At 45.4% G+C, this 17,479-nt stretch overlaps 1 protein-coding gene across 2 annotated transcripts in view; it reads right to left on the bottom strand.

Annotated features, from left to right (window-relative positions):
• Positions 1-370: 370 nt before the first annotated feature.
• Positions 371-17,479, bottom strand: part of LOC119169147 (aldehyde dehydrogenase, mitochondrial) — a 78,041-nt gene continuing 60,932 nt past the window's right edge. Inside the window, exons 11-12 of one of the 2 annotated variants that reach the window (XM_075886365.1) lie at positions 4,213-4,327; positions 371-546 (exon numbers count right to left, since the gene is read on the bottom strand). In XM_075886365.1, the coding sequence (XP_075742480.1) occupies positions 397-546; positions 4,213-4,327 (265 nt within the window). In that variant the 3' untranslated portion in view covers positions 371-396. Of the gene's footprint in view, positions 547-3,486; positions 3,603-4,212; positions 4,328-17,479 lie in introns of those variants that run through there. The other variant, XM_037420246.2, reaches the window with a different exon arrangement.

Raw genomic sequence — 17,479 nt, 5'->3', positions numbered from 1 at the left:
GGCATCGGAAGATGTACACTAAAGCCAGAGGATTTGATGGAAGGCTATCATTATAAGCTCAATTCTACCTGAAAACTTGCCAGGTGATAATGCAGCACTTGCTCTACAGACTATCTCTATAACAGAGGGAAATTATACCATGTGTACTTTCTGAACATAACATTCGGCACATAGCGTTGCATGAAAAAAGCTGACCTTATTCTACTCAAGTCGCAGCATTTGTGTCTGTTCACAGCCCATCCCTTTCAGATGCTCAAGATGCTGCAATTTTTAGAAAGTGCAACAACCCAAATGGCCATGGTCACAACTACAAATGTAAGCATTTTGTTTTTCCGTGGTATGCAGGATTTGTCACCAGTATGCATGAGCGTTATTACTTGCAGCATACATTTAATTTCAGTGGAAGTCACAGTCACTGGCCCTGTAAGTGGTGTACATATTTTCTAGCTTGTCGGGACATGCAAGGTATGATTTTTTTTTCTTCTGATTTGCACTTTGCCTTGACAGGTGGACACAGCCACAGGAATGGTAATCAACATCACAGACCTGAAAAAATATATACAGGTCAGCCTCCTTGACTTTTGTACCCTTAGATGTAAACTATAAGGCTGACAGATCAACTTTCAATTCCTTCTTTTGCAATCCTAGTCAATTTGTGTGCTGCATATGTGTGTTCATTTTGTTAGCAATCATTTCATCATTAAAGACTTGGTATGTTTTGTGCAGAGGCTTACTCGTTACAGAAGACAAACTTGTCTGAATGTTCATTTTATTGAAGTTGATAATGAAAACTACCTGCTCATCATGTGCAAATATGGCAAAAATCTGCTTAGATATGAAATAAGCGAGGGGGCAAGCTACTAATTTAAGACGAGACTAACAAGGATAACAGACCAGTTAACGTAGTAAAGAAATAACGTTTACCTCAAGCAAAAAAACAACAATGAGGTCGCTAGGAAAATTATCTGCACTGCTATGCCTAAATTCTGCTTCAAACAGCAGTATTCAGCAAGAAAGGTCCGAATCGTTGCCATAGCCTTTGGCAAGTTTCCACCAGTACTCGCCATAATATCAATTTGCTAACATGTCCACAAACTGCTTAATGAGTAAGGCTGTACAAAGCTTTTCCAGATCAGGTGAAATAACTGTGGAGAACCCCAATAAATATGTAGTCCATCACACATCAAACACTTGTTTTATTTTCAATTTATGAAATGTTTATGTGTTGAACAACTCGAGACAAGTTGGTGCGAGAAAAATTGCTTAGCAACACTACTTTCAATGCTCAACTCACTCTCAAAAGAGTCAGCAAAATTATGTCCACAATTGAACAGTCATAAAACAGCATTTTTTAAACCACAACAATTCATTGCTAGTCCTTCTGTGCGAAGCTTTGGGCAGTGCCCAAATCATTCTGTATGCACTGTGTACTTGCAGTGGCAGTGCATGATGCAGTATAGCGAATTCCACTATGCAAACAAGGACAGACATGCATTGTCTGAAACATGTATGGCCATTGCGGAGTGAAGTGATGAATGCTCTTGATCGCGAGAATTTGGACAAAGATGATCCATACATTCAGAGAGCAGTCAGGTATGAACTAACAATTTATTTACTGCATTCCCTTATTGTACAGAAAAGTTAGGTACTATATATAGACATGAAAAGGAGGCAGTTTAAAAGTACAAGAGGGCTTCTGGAGCATGCAACTGGCTGCAAACATGCAAACAGCTTTTTTCACGACACCCCTGCACACGCCCTCCCCCTGGCAGAAAAGTCTTTTTGTCAGTGGGGCTATGCTTCTGGCCAATACTGGTTGTCCCAGCCCCTGCCAAAATGGTGGGGGCAGCACAGGAAAATAAAAGAGATAGATTAGAGCGTGCTGGCTGTGCAAAGAAAGACTTCGTATTGCTAGAAGATGGTTATACGGTAGCGATTACATGGCTTCACTTATGTCATTGGGTTCAGTTTATAGACCCAGTATGCCTCATTTGCAGTCTTGGGCAGCTGTCGTACTGCTGCCAGAGCCTCCGGAAATAACCAGTTAAATGTCTCTTGAGCTGCTTTCACAGAGGTCAACTGCATTTGAAAATGCAAATGCTTGCATGCCATGTAATGCTGCTGGCATGACATTTTTTTGCAGCACAACAGAAAATGTAGCAGTGCTTGTCTGGCAGCGGCTGCACAAGGTGCTGCCCAAAGAGCTGCAGCTTTGTGTGCGGTTGCACGAAACAGACAAGAATGTTGTCACATACGAAGGACTGTGAAGCTGTTGAAACACGCTTGCTGTACTGCTGTCGTCCTTTTGCACTGAACAATAGCAGTTTCATATCTAAGCTCGCTTATCCTGGAAATTATACCGTATTTACTCGCGTAATCCTCGCGCTCGCATAATTCTCACACACCCCACATCAGCCAACAAAATTAAATGTTCTTTTTTTTCCTCGAGTAATTATCGCACCCCCGAAAACTGCCCCAATAATGTCGTCTCCTCGTTCCAGCTACTGAAGATGATAGCGCGCGTCATCTGGTGCCATCTCTTAAGCATCAAGCGTATGCATTACCGCGCGGAGATTTAATCCAATCCAAGCTAGGCCAAAGTGGCAAGTGCGCATTGCGGCGTGTTTTGTATGTTGTGTCGGTAATCTTGTGGCGTTATGGGGCAACACTGAAGCTACATGGCTGCTTTTTATAAAGTGACAGATCATGCACTAAGCAACGGCAACAGGGCCACCGGTAGGCCCTTCGGAGTCTATGAGTTTTGTGTTTGCTACTGTTGATGGTAGCTGAAAGCCACGAAGACGCGTTGGGCCTGCTGTGTGCCTAAAACTGGGATTGATCGTAAACTTTATTTCTTCAGAAGGAAACTGCGGACGATTTTGTCAAATAGCCATCAGCCCAATACCGACGTCCTACGCTTACCTTTTGAGGGCTTCTGTTGCGGGACAAATGCTACCGCTACACCCGCAACACCCGCAAGCGCTTTGCGTATGGTATTCTAATTACAGACTATTTGTTTGCACTTTAGGTGTCTCAAATAAATCTTGCCTTGTGTTGAACCAGTGCTTTTAATGTTAAGATAAGTTTTAATTAGTACTTCTCAAAGCTTGTTAGTTGCTGGTGTAAGAATCCCAATTTGCGGCCACTTCGTTTTTTTTTTTTTTGCTCTGCACGTTTTCGTGGAAAATTTTCCCTGCGTAATTCTTGCACCCCCCAACTTTGCATCAGTTCTCCGCCAAAAAAAGTGCGAGGATTATGCGAGTAAATACGGTATGCAGTTCCTAATACACTGGTCACACTTCTATGTAACTAGGCAGTGTCCTTAGCTATTGCTTGAGGAAATAAATTGCAAACAAAACATATTTCGTCTCTTTTTGGTGGTGGATGCCCAGCGTCTACACCGCAAGTCTGTTGTCATAATTTGAGCTCATTGACAGTGATGTGAGGCACAGGGATGGATCACTTATTGTGATGCACACACAAATATGAAAATTCAAATGATTTATTGAACTAGGAATATAAAAATATACAGGTTATATGTAACAAAACAAAGTGATGTATATTTCAGCTTAGCTGTTTTTCTGTCCGATCTTCATGATCACCTGACGGTACAAAAAGAAAACATGGTAAGTAGCATTCAATAAGCTTCTTATTATTGCTATTGTTATTTGCAGTATATTGAGAGCTTCAACAATTAGGATGGCAGTGATTTTCCAGTGTAGCACATGTGCAAACTTGAAACATACCTACACATTACAAAAGAAATGTATAGTCAGCCAATTCAATTTGCAACTGTTATAAATTCATCCATGTGAGGTGTAAATATTGTTCCTACTTTGTCTTATAAAGTACGAAGTGGTTGAGAAATGTCTTCAAAGTACATAAGACCTAACTTATTCTGTACTACTATTTGGTGAGCTTTTCAAAGAACAATGAGCAAGATTAAAAGCATCAAAGAGAGTGCCTGTGGCCATTACACAGAAGTATTATTACACAGAAGCTGAAGCATTACACAGAAGCTGAAGTACCATTACACAGAAGTATTATTACAGCAGTTGCAAACTGTAGGTGTATTACTAGAAAGTTGGTCATGTCTTCGGAAGCGGGAGAAAAGAATGAAGGGGAAGACTAGTTCCCTTTACTTCAGTCTCATCATTGGGATTTAGAGCTGGCTATAGAGTTGCCAGCCAATTAAGTTTCCCGTGAACTTACCGATTTCACTTGGGTGTAAGCTTCAAGGCCATATTCTCCAAGCTCACGGCCAATGCCAGACATTTTGTAGCCACCAAAAGGTACTTGGGCAGTCAACACATCGTAGCAGTTCACCCTGAAGCAGAGAATAAACTTTCAGGTTTTAAGAAATGAAAAAAATTTTTCCACACCACGGAGCATGAAAACGAAATATGGCTGTTGCTTTGTAACATTCTTTCTATAAATTCCTGAAGTGTGCGGTGGTGAATGGGAAAATAATTTACTTAGACGCTGCTGTAAGTTATGACAATCGCAGCTTACGCCAGTATGAGTGCATGGCTAACGACTTGAGTCCGCCAATGGAAGCGACTACTTGCAATCCTCAACAAAACGGTCCACCCCATTTCAAATAGTTGCATGCAGAAGTGCAGCCCGTATATCAGCAATGTGAACTCTAGTGGCATTGACAGTTGCACTGATGTTAACAACTATTTATATTGAGACATTCGCAATATGAATGGTGGTCCAGAAAAAAATCTAGAGAGGCATTGTACCATATCTGAAACTTGACCATTATATAGACGGCTTCAGTGTTTGTAAACAAACTGGCTTGTGCAAAACTGCCTACCCCAGTAGACTTCCGATGCGCAACTTCCGGTAATGCTTCTTCAATAATCCCGGCGGTATTTTCGTAGTGTGTTCGAGTTTGCTGCTCTATTATTTCTGGCGCATTCTTTAGGATGTGTTTGGAGCCATGACTAGCGGCCACTTGAAGGGGCTCGATGTAGTGCACAGCAGGTGCAGGTGCGGCCGCTGCTGCAGGTAACACGGCTCACGTGGCCGACCGGCGCGGCACAAAATATTCGCCATGGTGTTCCGATGAGCGCAGCCCCCTCTTCCGTGTTACCTCTAACAGTGGCCGCCCCTGCAGGAGAAGCTTGTCAGCGAACTTAATTGGGCCAGTTGGTTCTGCATGTCGATGTGGATGCGCTTTGAAGTCGTGGACAGAGAATTGACAGCACACACCTGTGTTTTCCCTTTCCGCGTCTTCAAAGCGCACCCACATCATTGACATGTAGGAGAAGAGTTGCCCGATTGATAGTGAAGTTGTTCAATTCAGCTTTTCGACTATAACTGAAAACCTTCTTTCTGCCAAACCCTGAACATATTTGTGTTTTCGCCTAAACACACAACCTCTAGATAAAACGCTTATTTTTCGCCTGTGTCCGCCGGGCACTCTCTAGATCATCGGCGTTCAGAATTTCTCGTGATCTCAAGTGTTCGTGTGACCGGGAAAATATAAAATGTACTGGTTAAGTGATGACATTCACTGGGGCTTGGTCACACGAACTATTATGGTTTACTCACGAGTAAGCTATTAATGAATCATACTTTCAAGTTGAACCCCCTAAGCTATGTTCACACCGAAAGCTAAATGAGCTAGAATGCAGAAATATTAACTAGTGGCAGAAAGATAGGTGATGAGTCATTTGCTCGCACAGATTAGAGCCCACTCGCCGGCGTCGCTTTAAAAAAATTAAAAAATGCAACGACAACGAAACGTGGACACCACGACGTGCACAGTGCGGCAATTCTTGTAGAGCATGGCTTCTTTGTGCCCCATGTTGTTTCAAACAGTACGCATCGTTATTAGCATTCAAACTATACGAGAAACACCTTTGCGATACATTTTCAGCGTTCCCTTCCACGTTTTGTTACCCATTGCACGTATCAGTACACGTATCTGCCACGAGTGGGAGACGACAGTGATTGGTGTGTTCCCGGTAAGCGGGACCTTCGACTAATCTGAAATCTGAGTATAGTCTCTGTGCCATTAGTGTACGCTGAGCTTTACATTGCCTTTAATGAAGTGAAAATAACAAGCGTGCGCGATTTTCACGGGAATCCAGTCTTCTCTCGTGATAAAAACAGAACGTTGTGACTAGCATATAAAATTAGTTCAGGCTTGCAGACTGCATCCTCTCTTGACAAAGCTGTGCCCGAGTTGCGAGCGCTTCATCAGAATAATTTTATCCACATAAAATATCTGAACACAAGCAGCCCCGGCCAACAACAAACGCTAAAACCACCTAATAACAAGCTAAACCGGATGTTTACTGGGGTGGTTTTCTGGTGAATGCACTATGTTGCCAGAGACCGGCAGGCTCTGGCGAAACCTCCTATAGTGCAATCTAAACCCTTAGAGACTAACAGGTATAAGAGAGACTAGTGTGCCTAAACTGAAATAGGGGCTGATAAAGTGCACATAAAGTACCCTGCTTATAAGAGACTCCTCTTATAAGGGAAGAGACTCACTGCCCAGTGCATGTCTCTTATAAAGGGGTTCAGCTGTAGTACGTTATGTAGTACGGATAAAGTAGTAGAGGTGCTACAGGAAATGTTGCAATAATCGATCAGTGACTAAATGCTTCGTCCTTTGGTTTATCTAGGCTATCAGCCATGCCAAAGACTCATTAGGCTGTACCGGCTAGCTTTACGTTTACGTTCAAATTTCTTTTTGTTCTGTAGACATTGAAATTAAAAAAAAAAACATCGCTACTTGAACTGAACTGGATGCTAATTTAGTGTAATATGTTTAAAAGCCTTATACAGTGGACTCCCATCAAAACGAAACTCGGTTAAACGAAAAAGCCGCATAAACGAAACTCGGTTGAACGGAAAAGCCGCATAAACAAAACTATCTAGGCACATTTGATTGGTCTCCCATATATTTAATTATAAAAAGTTTTGGGTATTCGGAACATTTTTTAGCTTACATCAGTTAAAACTAAAACAGGCAAAGCCCATGAACAGCAGAAGTGGCCACAGCAGTCTAGCAACCATGAAACAAATGCCAAAGCTAGCCTAGCCAAGCCAATCCAGTGATTGCACATCTACGTGCACGCTGAGCAGCAATCGACGTCTCGTCGTGAACTTGAGGATAGCCTCAAGATCCTATAACTGAAGTTCGAATTGAGGACCCGTGCTCAAAAGCTAATGAGAAGGTGTGTGATCCAGATCGCATTTTAGTGGCCGACAGTGCAGCAAGAGATGCTGTCATCTTGTTGCAGTGCTATTTCGAACACGATGGTGGCACAGAGTTCCTGTTCAACCTTTCAGCAATGCACTCCTCGAGTGTAAGAAAGTGCTTGAACAAGGTCAAGCAAATTGTTATCACCTCCTTTTTTCCGAGTAAGGAATATTATGAACATTTATTTTTAACGATATAGTAGTATGGTATACTCAAAAATGTTTTTGTTGAGTTAGCCACGGTTGGTGCTTTTGAAATAAAGTAATAATTTATCCATTTTGTGGGCTTTGCTTAAACCAAACTTCTCATAAATGGAACAAATTTTCTTGCCCCTTTGAGTTCCGTTTAAGAGGAGTTCACTGTACTCCTGTAGTTTTGATTTATATAAATCAAAAAAGATAGCAGGAAGGGTAACATTGAAGCCTGCGATGAAAAAAATCTGAACAGAGCCTTGACGACAAGTCCACTTGTCCAAACACTGGCTCGATCACACAACCCTTGTTATTGGATTTTTTCATATAATTTATGTCGTAGCACAGATAATGGTCGCGAGGGCCTCCATTGGTACAGGTCAGAGGTGCGCTACAATAGTTCTGACGTCACAGATAGGATACTTCTGTTAACCTTGCTGTATAGCGGTTGTGGAATGCGACGTTTGGGTGAGATCGCGGTGCACGGCATTGGTTTCCTGGCGTGCAAAGCTTAATTTAGCCTGCTGGACATATTGCAACAGGTATGAGCCGAGAGAGCAGAAGAGGAGGAAGACGTAAACTGGTGCAGATACCTACGCCATTATTACTGGACCATCAACCTCATTCTGCTAATAAAAACTCTTCGACTTTAACCTAAACAGTTTTGTGGTGGAGTTGCTGAGTAATCACCCAAGGCGATGAAGCCACTGCCGCTAGGTCCTTGCCGAAGCCGACGCCTCGCGCGACTGCCTCCAACACTACTGGAACTCGTGATGTTGAACAACGGTGACCTACAGTCACCTTCAACTCCTCCGGCGTGGACAGCCGGTGCCTGGATGCGTCAGTTGGAGCAGCGCCCTTTCTCAGGGAAACCCAGCGAGGACGTGGAAGAATGACTCACACACTACAAACGTTGAGCAAGTGTAATGGCTGGGATGCTACGGCTCAGCTAGAGTATTTTGCTCTCTTCCTGACAGACACTGCTCGTGTGTGGTTCGAGAACCACGAAAAGTCGCTAACAACCTGGGATCACTTCGCTATCCAACTCGCAGAGTGCTTGGGGGATTCCACTGCGAAAAGAAAGCGAGCCGAGCAGACTTTGCTTCAGCATGCTCAAGTGCCAGGTGAGAATTGTACCACGTACATTGAGACAATCCTGAAGTTGTGTAAGACGGCGAATCCTCGTATGTCCGAAGAGGACAAAGTCAGGCATCTTCTGAAAGGTATTGCCAAAGACGTGTATACCTACTTGATTGGCAAGGAGAGTCTCCATTCAGTAGCGGACGTGATCAATAATTGCCTCCCATTTGAGACATTGAAGCTGCATCGTATCACGCTGAAGTTCGGTAAAATAGCGAATGTTGCGACAGTGGCAGGCATTGAGGACCGCAACAGTATCCATTGGGAACTTGCGACTACTGTGAGGCAAACTGTCCGTGAGGAACTCAAGTGACAAAGGAAATCAATGAATGCTGTAAAGGCCGAAGAGTTCGTTTGCATTTTTAATCAACCTCACGAAGCTGCGCCGGTGGTTCCTTCGTTGTCAGCCATGCCAGGCATTGCAGACAGTCGAAGCGATCTCCTAGAACAGCACCACCATACGTTTTCTGACGACGTGACGCATGACCAACGCACTTATTGGGGTATGACCACAAATCCGCACTTGGAAGATGGTAGTTACTACTCGCAGCGCCCGAGGGCAACTTATTCCGAAGTCTACAACGTCGGTCGCCCTTCACCTGTTTGCTACAGCTGCGGTGCGATAAGACACATCTCTCGTTTTTGTCGCCGTCGCCGCCAGACAAGGTATGGCCCACCACCGACTTGGCCTAACTTTCAAGCCGTCAATGATGATCATTGGCCAGCAGAATCTCGTGCAACAAACGCTACAGGCTCCCCACCCAGGAATGCCTTCCGCCATTGCAACAGGAGGAGTGACTCGCCAGCATCAGACTGCAGCCTGATGTTACCAACCAGTCGCTCACGCCCTTTACCATCCCCACGGCGACGTTATACACCACCGCCTTCATCGGGAAACTAGCCGGCGCGGCTGATGAAGATAAGGTCGTTGGCCCGTCTCCATCTCTGCAAACTGCTTCTCTTCCTATTATGATGTCCCAAAACAAAGCGTGTGTGTTAATTGATAGTGTGCCTGCAACTGCGTTAGTGGATAATGGTGCTACGGTTTCCGTCATGAGTGCCACATTCAAGGAAAGGCTTAGTCGGAAGGTTATGTTCCCGTGGAATGGTGGTGTGACGTTTTGTGGTGTCAGCGGAGAGTGCCTCGTTTCTCTAGGTATTTGTGTAGCAAGTGTTTTGTTTGGCGCTGAATGTCTCGTCACGGAATATTCGGTATTACCGCGGTGCACTCATGATGTGATTCTCAGGATCTACTTTCTTCAAAATTGTGGTGCTTCCGTTAATTGTGGCACAGGTGAAAGTACGGTGAATAACGCGCTTTTGTCTACGCTTGCTGAGACATCTTTACAGAGTAAAAACTGTTTCGTCATGTCAAGTGATTCTCTTTTAGCGCCGTGGTCTTTATGACTTGTACCTGTTAATCTTGCTGTTGCCGACCTTTCATGGTTTGAAGTGCAAATTCAACCACTTGCGACGGGTTGCATGAAGAAAAATGCATTTGTGCCTCGTTCTCTCGTGACAGTTGTGAATGGCGCCTCAAGCTTATGGGCTTTCAATTGTTCTTCGGTGATTACTGTTTTTCCGCGTGATATGAACCTTGCCGAGTTCGACGAAATCACGTACAACACAATCACCGTTTAAAGCGAAGAGCAGCAGTCTGAAACAAGCGACCCCCAAGAGAAGCAGTTCTGAAGAACAGATCTTAAAAATGATCAGCAAGTCGCTACACTCACATGAACGCTACGCTCTTGCACAAGTCCTTAGGGCACATCTTTCCATGTTCGAGTTCACACAAGGTGACATGGAGACTTCACTACCGCGTTCTCATGCTCATCACAGAATTGACACCAGTTCTGCACAATCCGTTCCTCAAATACCTTACCGCGTGTCGTCGACAGAGAGGGAAGTGGTAGCTGAACAGGTCACCGATACGTTGCGGAAAGATGTTGTCCAAGAGTCATCCAGTCCGTGGGCAGCACTTGTGATCTTAGTAACGAAGAAGAATGGATCATGTCGCTTTTGTGTTGACTATAGAAAACTAAATATGGTCACCAAAAAAAGATGTGTATCCGCTTCCTCGAATTGATGACGTTATTGATTGCCTGCATTCCGCAGCCTACTTTTCGTCACTGGATTTGAGATCAGGGTATTGGCAAATACCCATGCACCCAAACAACGAAGAGAAAATGGCCTTTGTGACACCTGACGGCCTTTATGAATTTAATGTTATGCCTTTCGGTCTTTGTAATGCACCCGCAACATTCGAACGATTTATGGACACAACACTTCAAGGACTTAATGGGAAATTTGTTTGTGCTACCTAGATGATGTGATGATTTTCGGCAGCACACTGAACGAGCGTAACAGACGTCTCATTCTTGTTTAGGATTGCATACAAAAGACCAGCTTGATCCTAACTATAAGAAACGTTTTGGTGAAACGAAGACATTAGTACTTGGACAACTCGTTGACAAAAATGGAGTAAGGCCAGACCCACAGAAAATCGAAGCCGTCAGCTCTTTCGAAGCTCCTCGAAAGAATCGAAGCTCCTCGATTCCTGCACCAAAATCGGTGCGGGAATCAAGGAGCTTCTTGGCCCCATGCTCATATTTTCGTCGTTTTGGTTCCGAGATTCGCCGATGTGATGCATCCCCTAACATGTCTTCTTCAAAAGGATGTCCCTTCCAACTGGACTTAAGGGGGGACGCGGGTCTTAGAATGGTGAAAAATGGACAAAAAGTCGATTTTGAGAAAATGCGATATTTGAAATTTTTAGACCTATAAGCCAGCCTATGTCCTCAAATTGTGAACGCTGAATTCGATCAGTAAATGAATTAAAATTGATTATGAAGTCGCCACGAGAGTCGCAAAACAACCCACGGCAGGTCAAATTCGTTCAAACTTCCCGCGCGCGCCGCCGGCGAGGCAGTCGGCTGATCGCCGCCATCTTGGGCTTGTTTTGAAGCTGATTCCTTTGTGCGCATTTTGCCACCCTTCAAAATGGCGTCGCTTAAACAACGGCTGCCCTCGTCCCTTTTCCGGAGCCCCCTTTCAAGCCGCTGATTGGCCGGAGCGCGCGCGCACCAAGCAAGTCCCCTGTTCCTCGCTTCTCATTGGCTGATGCGGCCAAAGTTGCCTGCGCCTTTTTTTTTGTATATTGCTCGTTGGCCGCCGGTTCCCGTTCGCGCACATTGTTCGTCTGCTTCCCGCACGTGCCTGCTTGTCCTACGCGACCGACGCACCGACTTTCCGTCTTTTGCCAGCATGATTGGAGACGCTCGTCTAAAGAAGAAGACGCGCCAAGCGTACGGCAAGAAACGGAAGCGCCCGTCGAACGCCCGCCAGAAGAAAGCAGCCGACAACGTGCAGCCGATTTCGCCCGATGCTGCCGAAGTCGCGCATTCCGACGACGGCACGCAGGCGCGGCCGCTTGTGTCCGAAGCGGAGCACTCTCCTGTGCCTTGCAGCAGCACTTCCCCGGATTCTGTCGTCGTCGGATCGTCATCTTGCACTTCCAGCAGCATCCTAGACCGCACTGACACGGCGTTTTATTCGGCGGACGAGTTTGCTGAGTGCGCGAGAAATGCAGCAGGCTTGAAGGCATCACTCGCATCGCAGTGCGCGACGGAACGTAAGTTCGAGTTACTAGATATAGGTATGGAGGATGGTGGCAAAGAAAATGGGACAGAATTTGTTATTGTGGATCTGGCGGCGATACGCTCGTTATTTGGACTTGTCACGTGCCCAGAATGCGGTGAAAGAAGCGTCACTATTTCAAAGGCCAAGAAAGAGTACGGGCTGTGTTCGAAGCTCATAGTCACGTGCGGCAGTTGCGACTTTCACGAAGAGCGTTTTTCGTCCCCACGTATAGCCAACGAGACCGACACCAAAATAAGGCCGTTTGAAGTTAATATGCGTGCCATGAAGGCCATCAGCAGTATTGGCAAGGGGGCAACGGCTCTGTCGGACTTCTTCGCCGGGATGAATATTTCGCATAGAGGGCTTCACCACAAGAGCTACCAAAGCCACATGAATATAATGAAAGAAGCCTGCTGTGCGACTGCTGCCGAATGCGATGTTTTTGCACATTGCACTCGGCCTTACGGAGTTTTTCCTATGTTAAACTTGAGTGAATGGGACAAAGTTGGTATCATTTTACTCATTTTGACATGATCTAGGGAGTGATGCTATTTCTATTTCTATAGCATCACTTCAAAAATTACCAATCAAGATTTTAGTGAGAGAAATTTATCGTATACTGACCATAAGTGTTCATCCGTTTTCTTGCTTGTAAAATGCCTTCAAATGGATAAAGATAGCATTACCCCCTACAGCAAGTCTCCTGCATTGGGATTATGCATTCACTTTTTGGATTTAGAAAGAATAAATTGCCAGGAAGTCCCGTAAGAAGTACGCAATTAATTAAGATTCAGACCTTCATATTTTCTAGACCACTTGAAATATTAAGAAACAAATCAGAGATTTGAAATATTACGAAACAAAACAGAGATTTGAAATCAGCATGAAAAACTAGCTTAGGTAGTGAAGTTTGGTTGAGATTGAGAAAAATTTTTAAAACAATTTTAGAACCCACGTTCCCCCTTAAGCTTGTGACGATGCGTTCCACCAGGTAAATTTTCTACTAACGTAGGGGCCCATACTGCGTCACTTCGATGTGTCTTTGCCTACGGAAGTGCATGATGATGCTATTGGCATCGGCGTCAGTGCTGTACTTGTGCAGCGTCATCAAGGAGCTAAGCACGTAGTGAGTGGCTTATTTAAGTCGCTCTTTCAACAAAGCTGAACGCAACTATATGGTAACAGAATGCTTGGCAGCTGTTTTTGTGGTACACAAATTTCGACCTTATATTTATGGACGTCGGTTCACTATCGTTACCGACCATCACACTTTATGCTGGCTAGTTGCCGACCTCACGAAGCGACCTGCAGGTCGCTTCGTGAACCAACTGGTCGATTGGCGAGTGGGGCTCTTTGACTTCAGAAGTATGACTTCGTCATCTTGTTTCAGTCTGGCCGCCGCCATGCAGATGCCGACTGTCTCTCCCGCCTTCCCCTGAAGACGACCGAGTGTGAAGAAGGCAGTTTTGACGACTGTTTTGCATCCATTTCTTCCACATTTACAGACTTAGGTACTTTCAAGAAAGAACAAAAGGCTGATATTAGCTTGGAGCCATTACTTGTCGCGGCATCGCGTCCTCGAGCCACCGGCCGCTTTTGTGTCCGTGACGGCCTTCTATACAAGACAAATTATTTGGCTAAAGGCGCACGCTTTCTTCTAGTAGTAGCACAGAGTCTACAATTCAACATACTGAAAGCCATGCATGACGATGTGACAGCTGGTCATCTGGGGTGCATCAGAACTTTGAATAGAACACAAGAGCCCTTTTACTGGCTCAGAATGCGGGACACAGTCAAGCACTATGTCGCAAGTTGCGAACAATGCTAACACTACAAGCAGCCTACGACTCCTCCGCCAGGTCTTCTCCATCCACTGCCACCTCCTTATCTACCATTTGATCAAGTTGGTATCGATCTTTTGGGCCCATTTCCACGCTCGTCTAACTACAATCGATGGGTGATGGTATGCGTTGACCATCTGACTCGCTACGCAGAAACTGCGGCGATAACATCCTCGACAGCCGCATGCGTAACCATGTTTTTGCTTAGATTCATCATTCATCGGCATGGCCCTCCAAGAGTAATCATTAGTGATTGTGGTCGTCAGTTCGTTGCGAACGCCGTCAAAAAACTGGTTCGTTTGTGCAATTCGCAGTTTCGCCATTCATTCGCTTGTTACCCTTAGACGAATGGGCTGGTAGAATGTACGAACAGAACTCTGACTAATATGTTGGCCATGTACGTATCGTCTGTCCACAAGGACTGGGATGACGTTCTCCCCTTCATTACATATACGTATAACACAGCCAAACATGAGACAACCAATTACAGTCCTTTTTACTTTCTTTACGCACGTTCACCGTTAAGCTGTATCGATACTATTCTACCATTTGACTTCCATAGCGACTACTCTGTCTCCAAGACACTCTGCCTAGCCGAAGAAGCCCGGCGTATTGGTCGTTTTCGTACTATGGCTTCGCAACACCAATTGAAGGAAAGCTATGACAGCCGCCACCAGTCTGTCGCATACTGCAAAGGAGACTTTGTGTGGTTGTGGACACCACAACGTAAACGGGGCCTATGCAAGAAGTTTTTACACCAGTACAGTGGCCCATTCGACACTGTTGATTGCTTGAGCGATTTGACATGCGTGGTCCAGTTTGACCGACGGCTGACATCAGCTGGTCGTCAGTCAATGCACACCCAGCTGGTACATGTCGCTCACCTTAAGCAGTTTCACCCTAAACATTCAGAGCAATTCATACTCGCCCAGCGGGCTTCGCCTGGTAGCCGGGAAATGCAACTGGTATGAGCCGAGAGAGGAGAAGGAAGACATGAACTGGTGCAGATACCGACGCCATTATTACTGGACCATCAACCTCACCCTGCTAATAAACACCCTTCGACTTTAACTGTAACAATATCATTGCAATGTAAGCAGTATTACCGTAATTACTCGAATCTAACGCGCACCTTTTTTCCGGTTAAGAGAGTTCATAAATCGCATGCGGGTTAGAATCCAGTACGAAAAAAAAAATGAATGCGGTCATTCTACTGCCATCGGCATTTCCAAAATGGCCGCCCCCTACGTGTGTCGGCATGGCGCGTCAGCCGTTTCTGCCTAAGTGTTTCCCATGTGCGGCACTTCGTACGTGTAATGAGGAGTTCGTCATCTTGTAGTGCACTAGCATTGACGGCATGGAAGGGCCGACTCTAAAAACTCGACGAGTGCACCACGATGCCGCTTTTAAAAGAAAAGTCATCTCGTGTGCCGAAACAGACAGAAATCGGGCCGCATCGCGGTCGTTCGGAGTTCCCGAAACGTGCGTGCGGGACTGGCAGAAACAAAAGCAGAATGTTGTCGACAACAAAGATTCACGCGAAGGCTTCAGTGGACCACAGCAGGGTCGGTTTCTGCACATTGAAGAGCTGCTCGGCGAGTATGTGATTGAGCAGTGAGCGGCACAACCGCCTGTGACGACAGAACTGCTCCAAGTGCAGGCGGTTCTGACGGTGCAGGCGGTTAGCCTTAGGAAAAGGTCTAATGCCGAGCCAGTTTAAAGCGAGCAGGTGCTGGCTAACTAACTTTATGAAGAGGAAAGGTTTTTCCCTCGGAAGGCGAATGGGCATACGCCAAAAGTTGCCGGAGGAGTACGAAAAAAAGCACTGTTTTCAGAGGTTCGTCCTAAACTTGCGGCACAAACTACGTGCTTGGGCAAACCGGGAATGCCGATCAGACGCCTCTTTACTTCGACATGCCTGGCACCACAACTGTCAAGAAGGGGGCGAAGCAAGTTCGCGTGCTGACATCGGGCCACGGTAAAACTAGAGTGACCGCAATGCTCCGTTGCACGTCAGATAGGCCCCGTACCTCATATTTAAACGGAAGACGCTCCCAACAAGAGTCGTTTTCCCGAGTGGTGTGATCGTGCGGGCCACCGAGAAAAATGGGTGCGCGTTGCAATCGATGTCTTACCCCCATTTTTTTTTTTTCGTCGAGGAAACCAGGTGCGCGTTACAATCGAGGGCGTGGTAGAATCGAGTAAATACGGTAGGTTGCGTACAAGCAGCTTTTGCTAATAATAACATATATGAGGTTTTACGCCCAAGAACCACGATATGATCATAAGGGACACTGTTGTGGAGGGCTCCGGAAATATTAGTTATCTGGTATTTTTTATTGTGCACAGGCCTTCAGAATATCACCTCCATTAAAATGTGATCGCCGCGATCGGGGTCGAACATGCGACGTCAGAAGCAGAGTACTGTAACCGCCACACAACCGCGGCGGACAGCATGCAGCTTTAGATTGTTGGTGTACTGTTAGATGTCTCAGTGCAAGGCGTATGCAATAGATGTCCCGGTAGATTTTCATCAATGCCCTAAATGCGAAGAAATGCGCTACACTTGACTGGTAAAGCTGAAAATGGGATAAGACGCCAACGCTAACTCGCGGGTCCGCAGAAAGCACTTTCGTAACAAAGATTTCATGTTTGCCGCCATTTTTGAGATGTTCAGTAACAGCTGAGCTGACGTACGCTCCCGAGGCACCCGGCAGCACATCACATGCATTTGCAAATAAATTTGCTGATGACTGACAACGACAGCCTCACTGTAAATTAACAAAATAAGTAAAAAAAACACAATTGTCTCCTATAACTCTCACGGCGAGGTCCTTAGGAAACAAACACTGTCACATTTACCATCTCATCGAAGGCACTGAAAACTAACATCGATATGTTGCCCCTGAGTGTAAGCCACGACGAAAAGTAGATGAAAAAACAGAAAAAAAAACGAAACTCCGATGACTATCAATCTTATTAGATCACAGCTAAAAAGAGCAGTGGAGGGCAAGCCAATTGGCCTTGTATATCCCACAAGCGCTTGTAAGCATGTTTTTCAATTCTCCACACTCACCATTCGCACGTGTTCATTGACACGTGCATTTGAATCGCATTAAGCTGTGCGTTTGAACCGCATGCGTGGATGTTATTACTGTTCTGCAGCACATTTTATACATGGTCTGAGATTTCTCGTGGGGTAAATGTTTAATAATCTATTAGCAGCTTAGCTTTCGCGATATCAATAGCATCGTTCGCTATGGCATCTGCTGCGCGGGGATTGTAGAGCGCTACAAATGAGTCCCACCAGGCGACTCTGGCTTTTGCACGGTTTGTTTGTCTGAATTATCCGATAAGTGAGCACACCCCAACAACAAGCAACTTCCTTCCTGTATCCGTGTTCTCCTCTTCCAGAATGAACACCTGACCACTAGCTCCGTTATTAT

Source organism: Rhipicephalus microplus, chromosome 2 (assembly GCF_043290135.1).
Source record: "Rhipicephalus microplus isolate Deutch F79 chromosome 2, USDA_Rmic, whole genome shotgun sequence".
NCBI lineage: Eukaryota > Metazoa > Arthropoda > Arachnida > Ixodida > Ixodidae > Rhipicephalus > Rhipicephalus microplus.
This window is presented reverse-complemented; position numbering and strand designations above follow the sequence as displayed.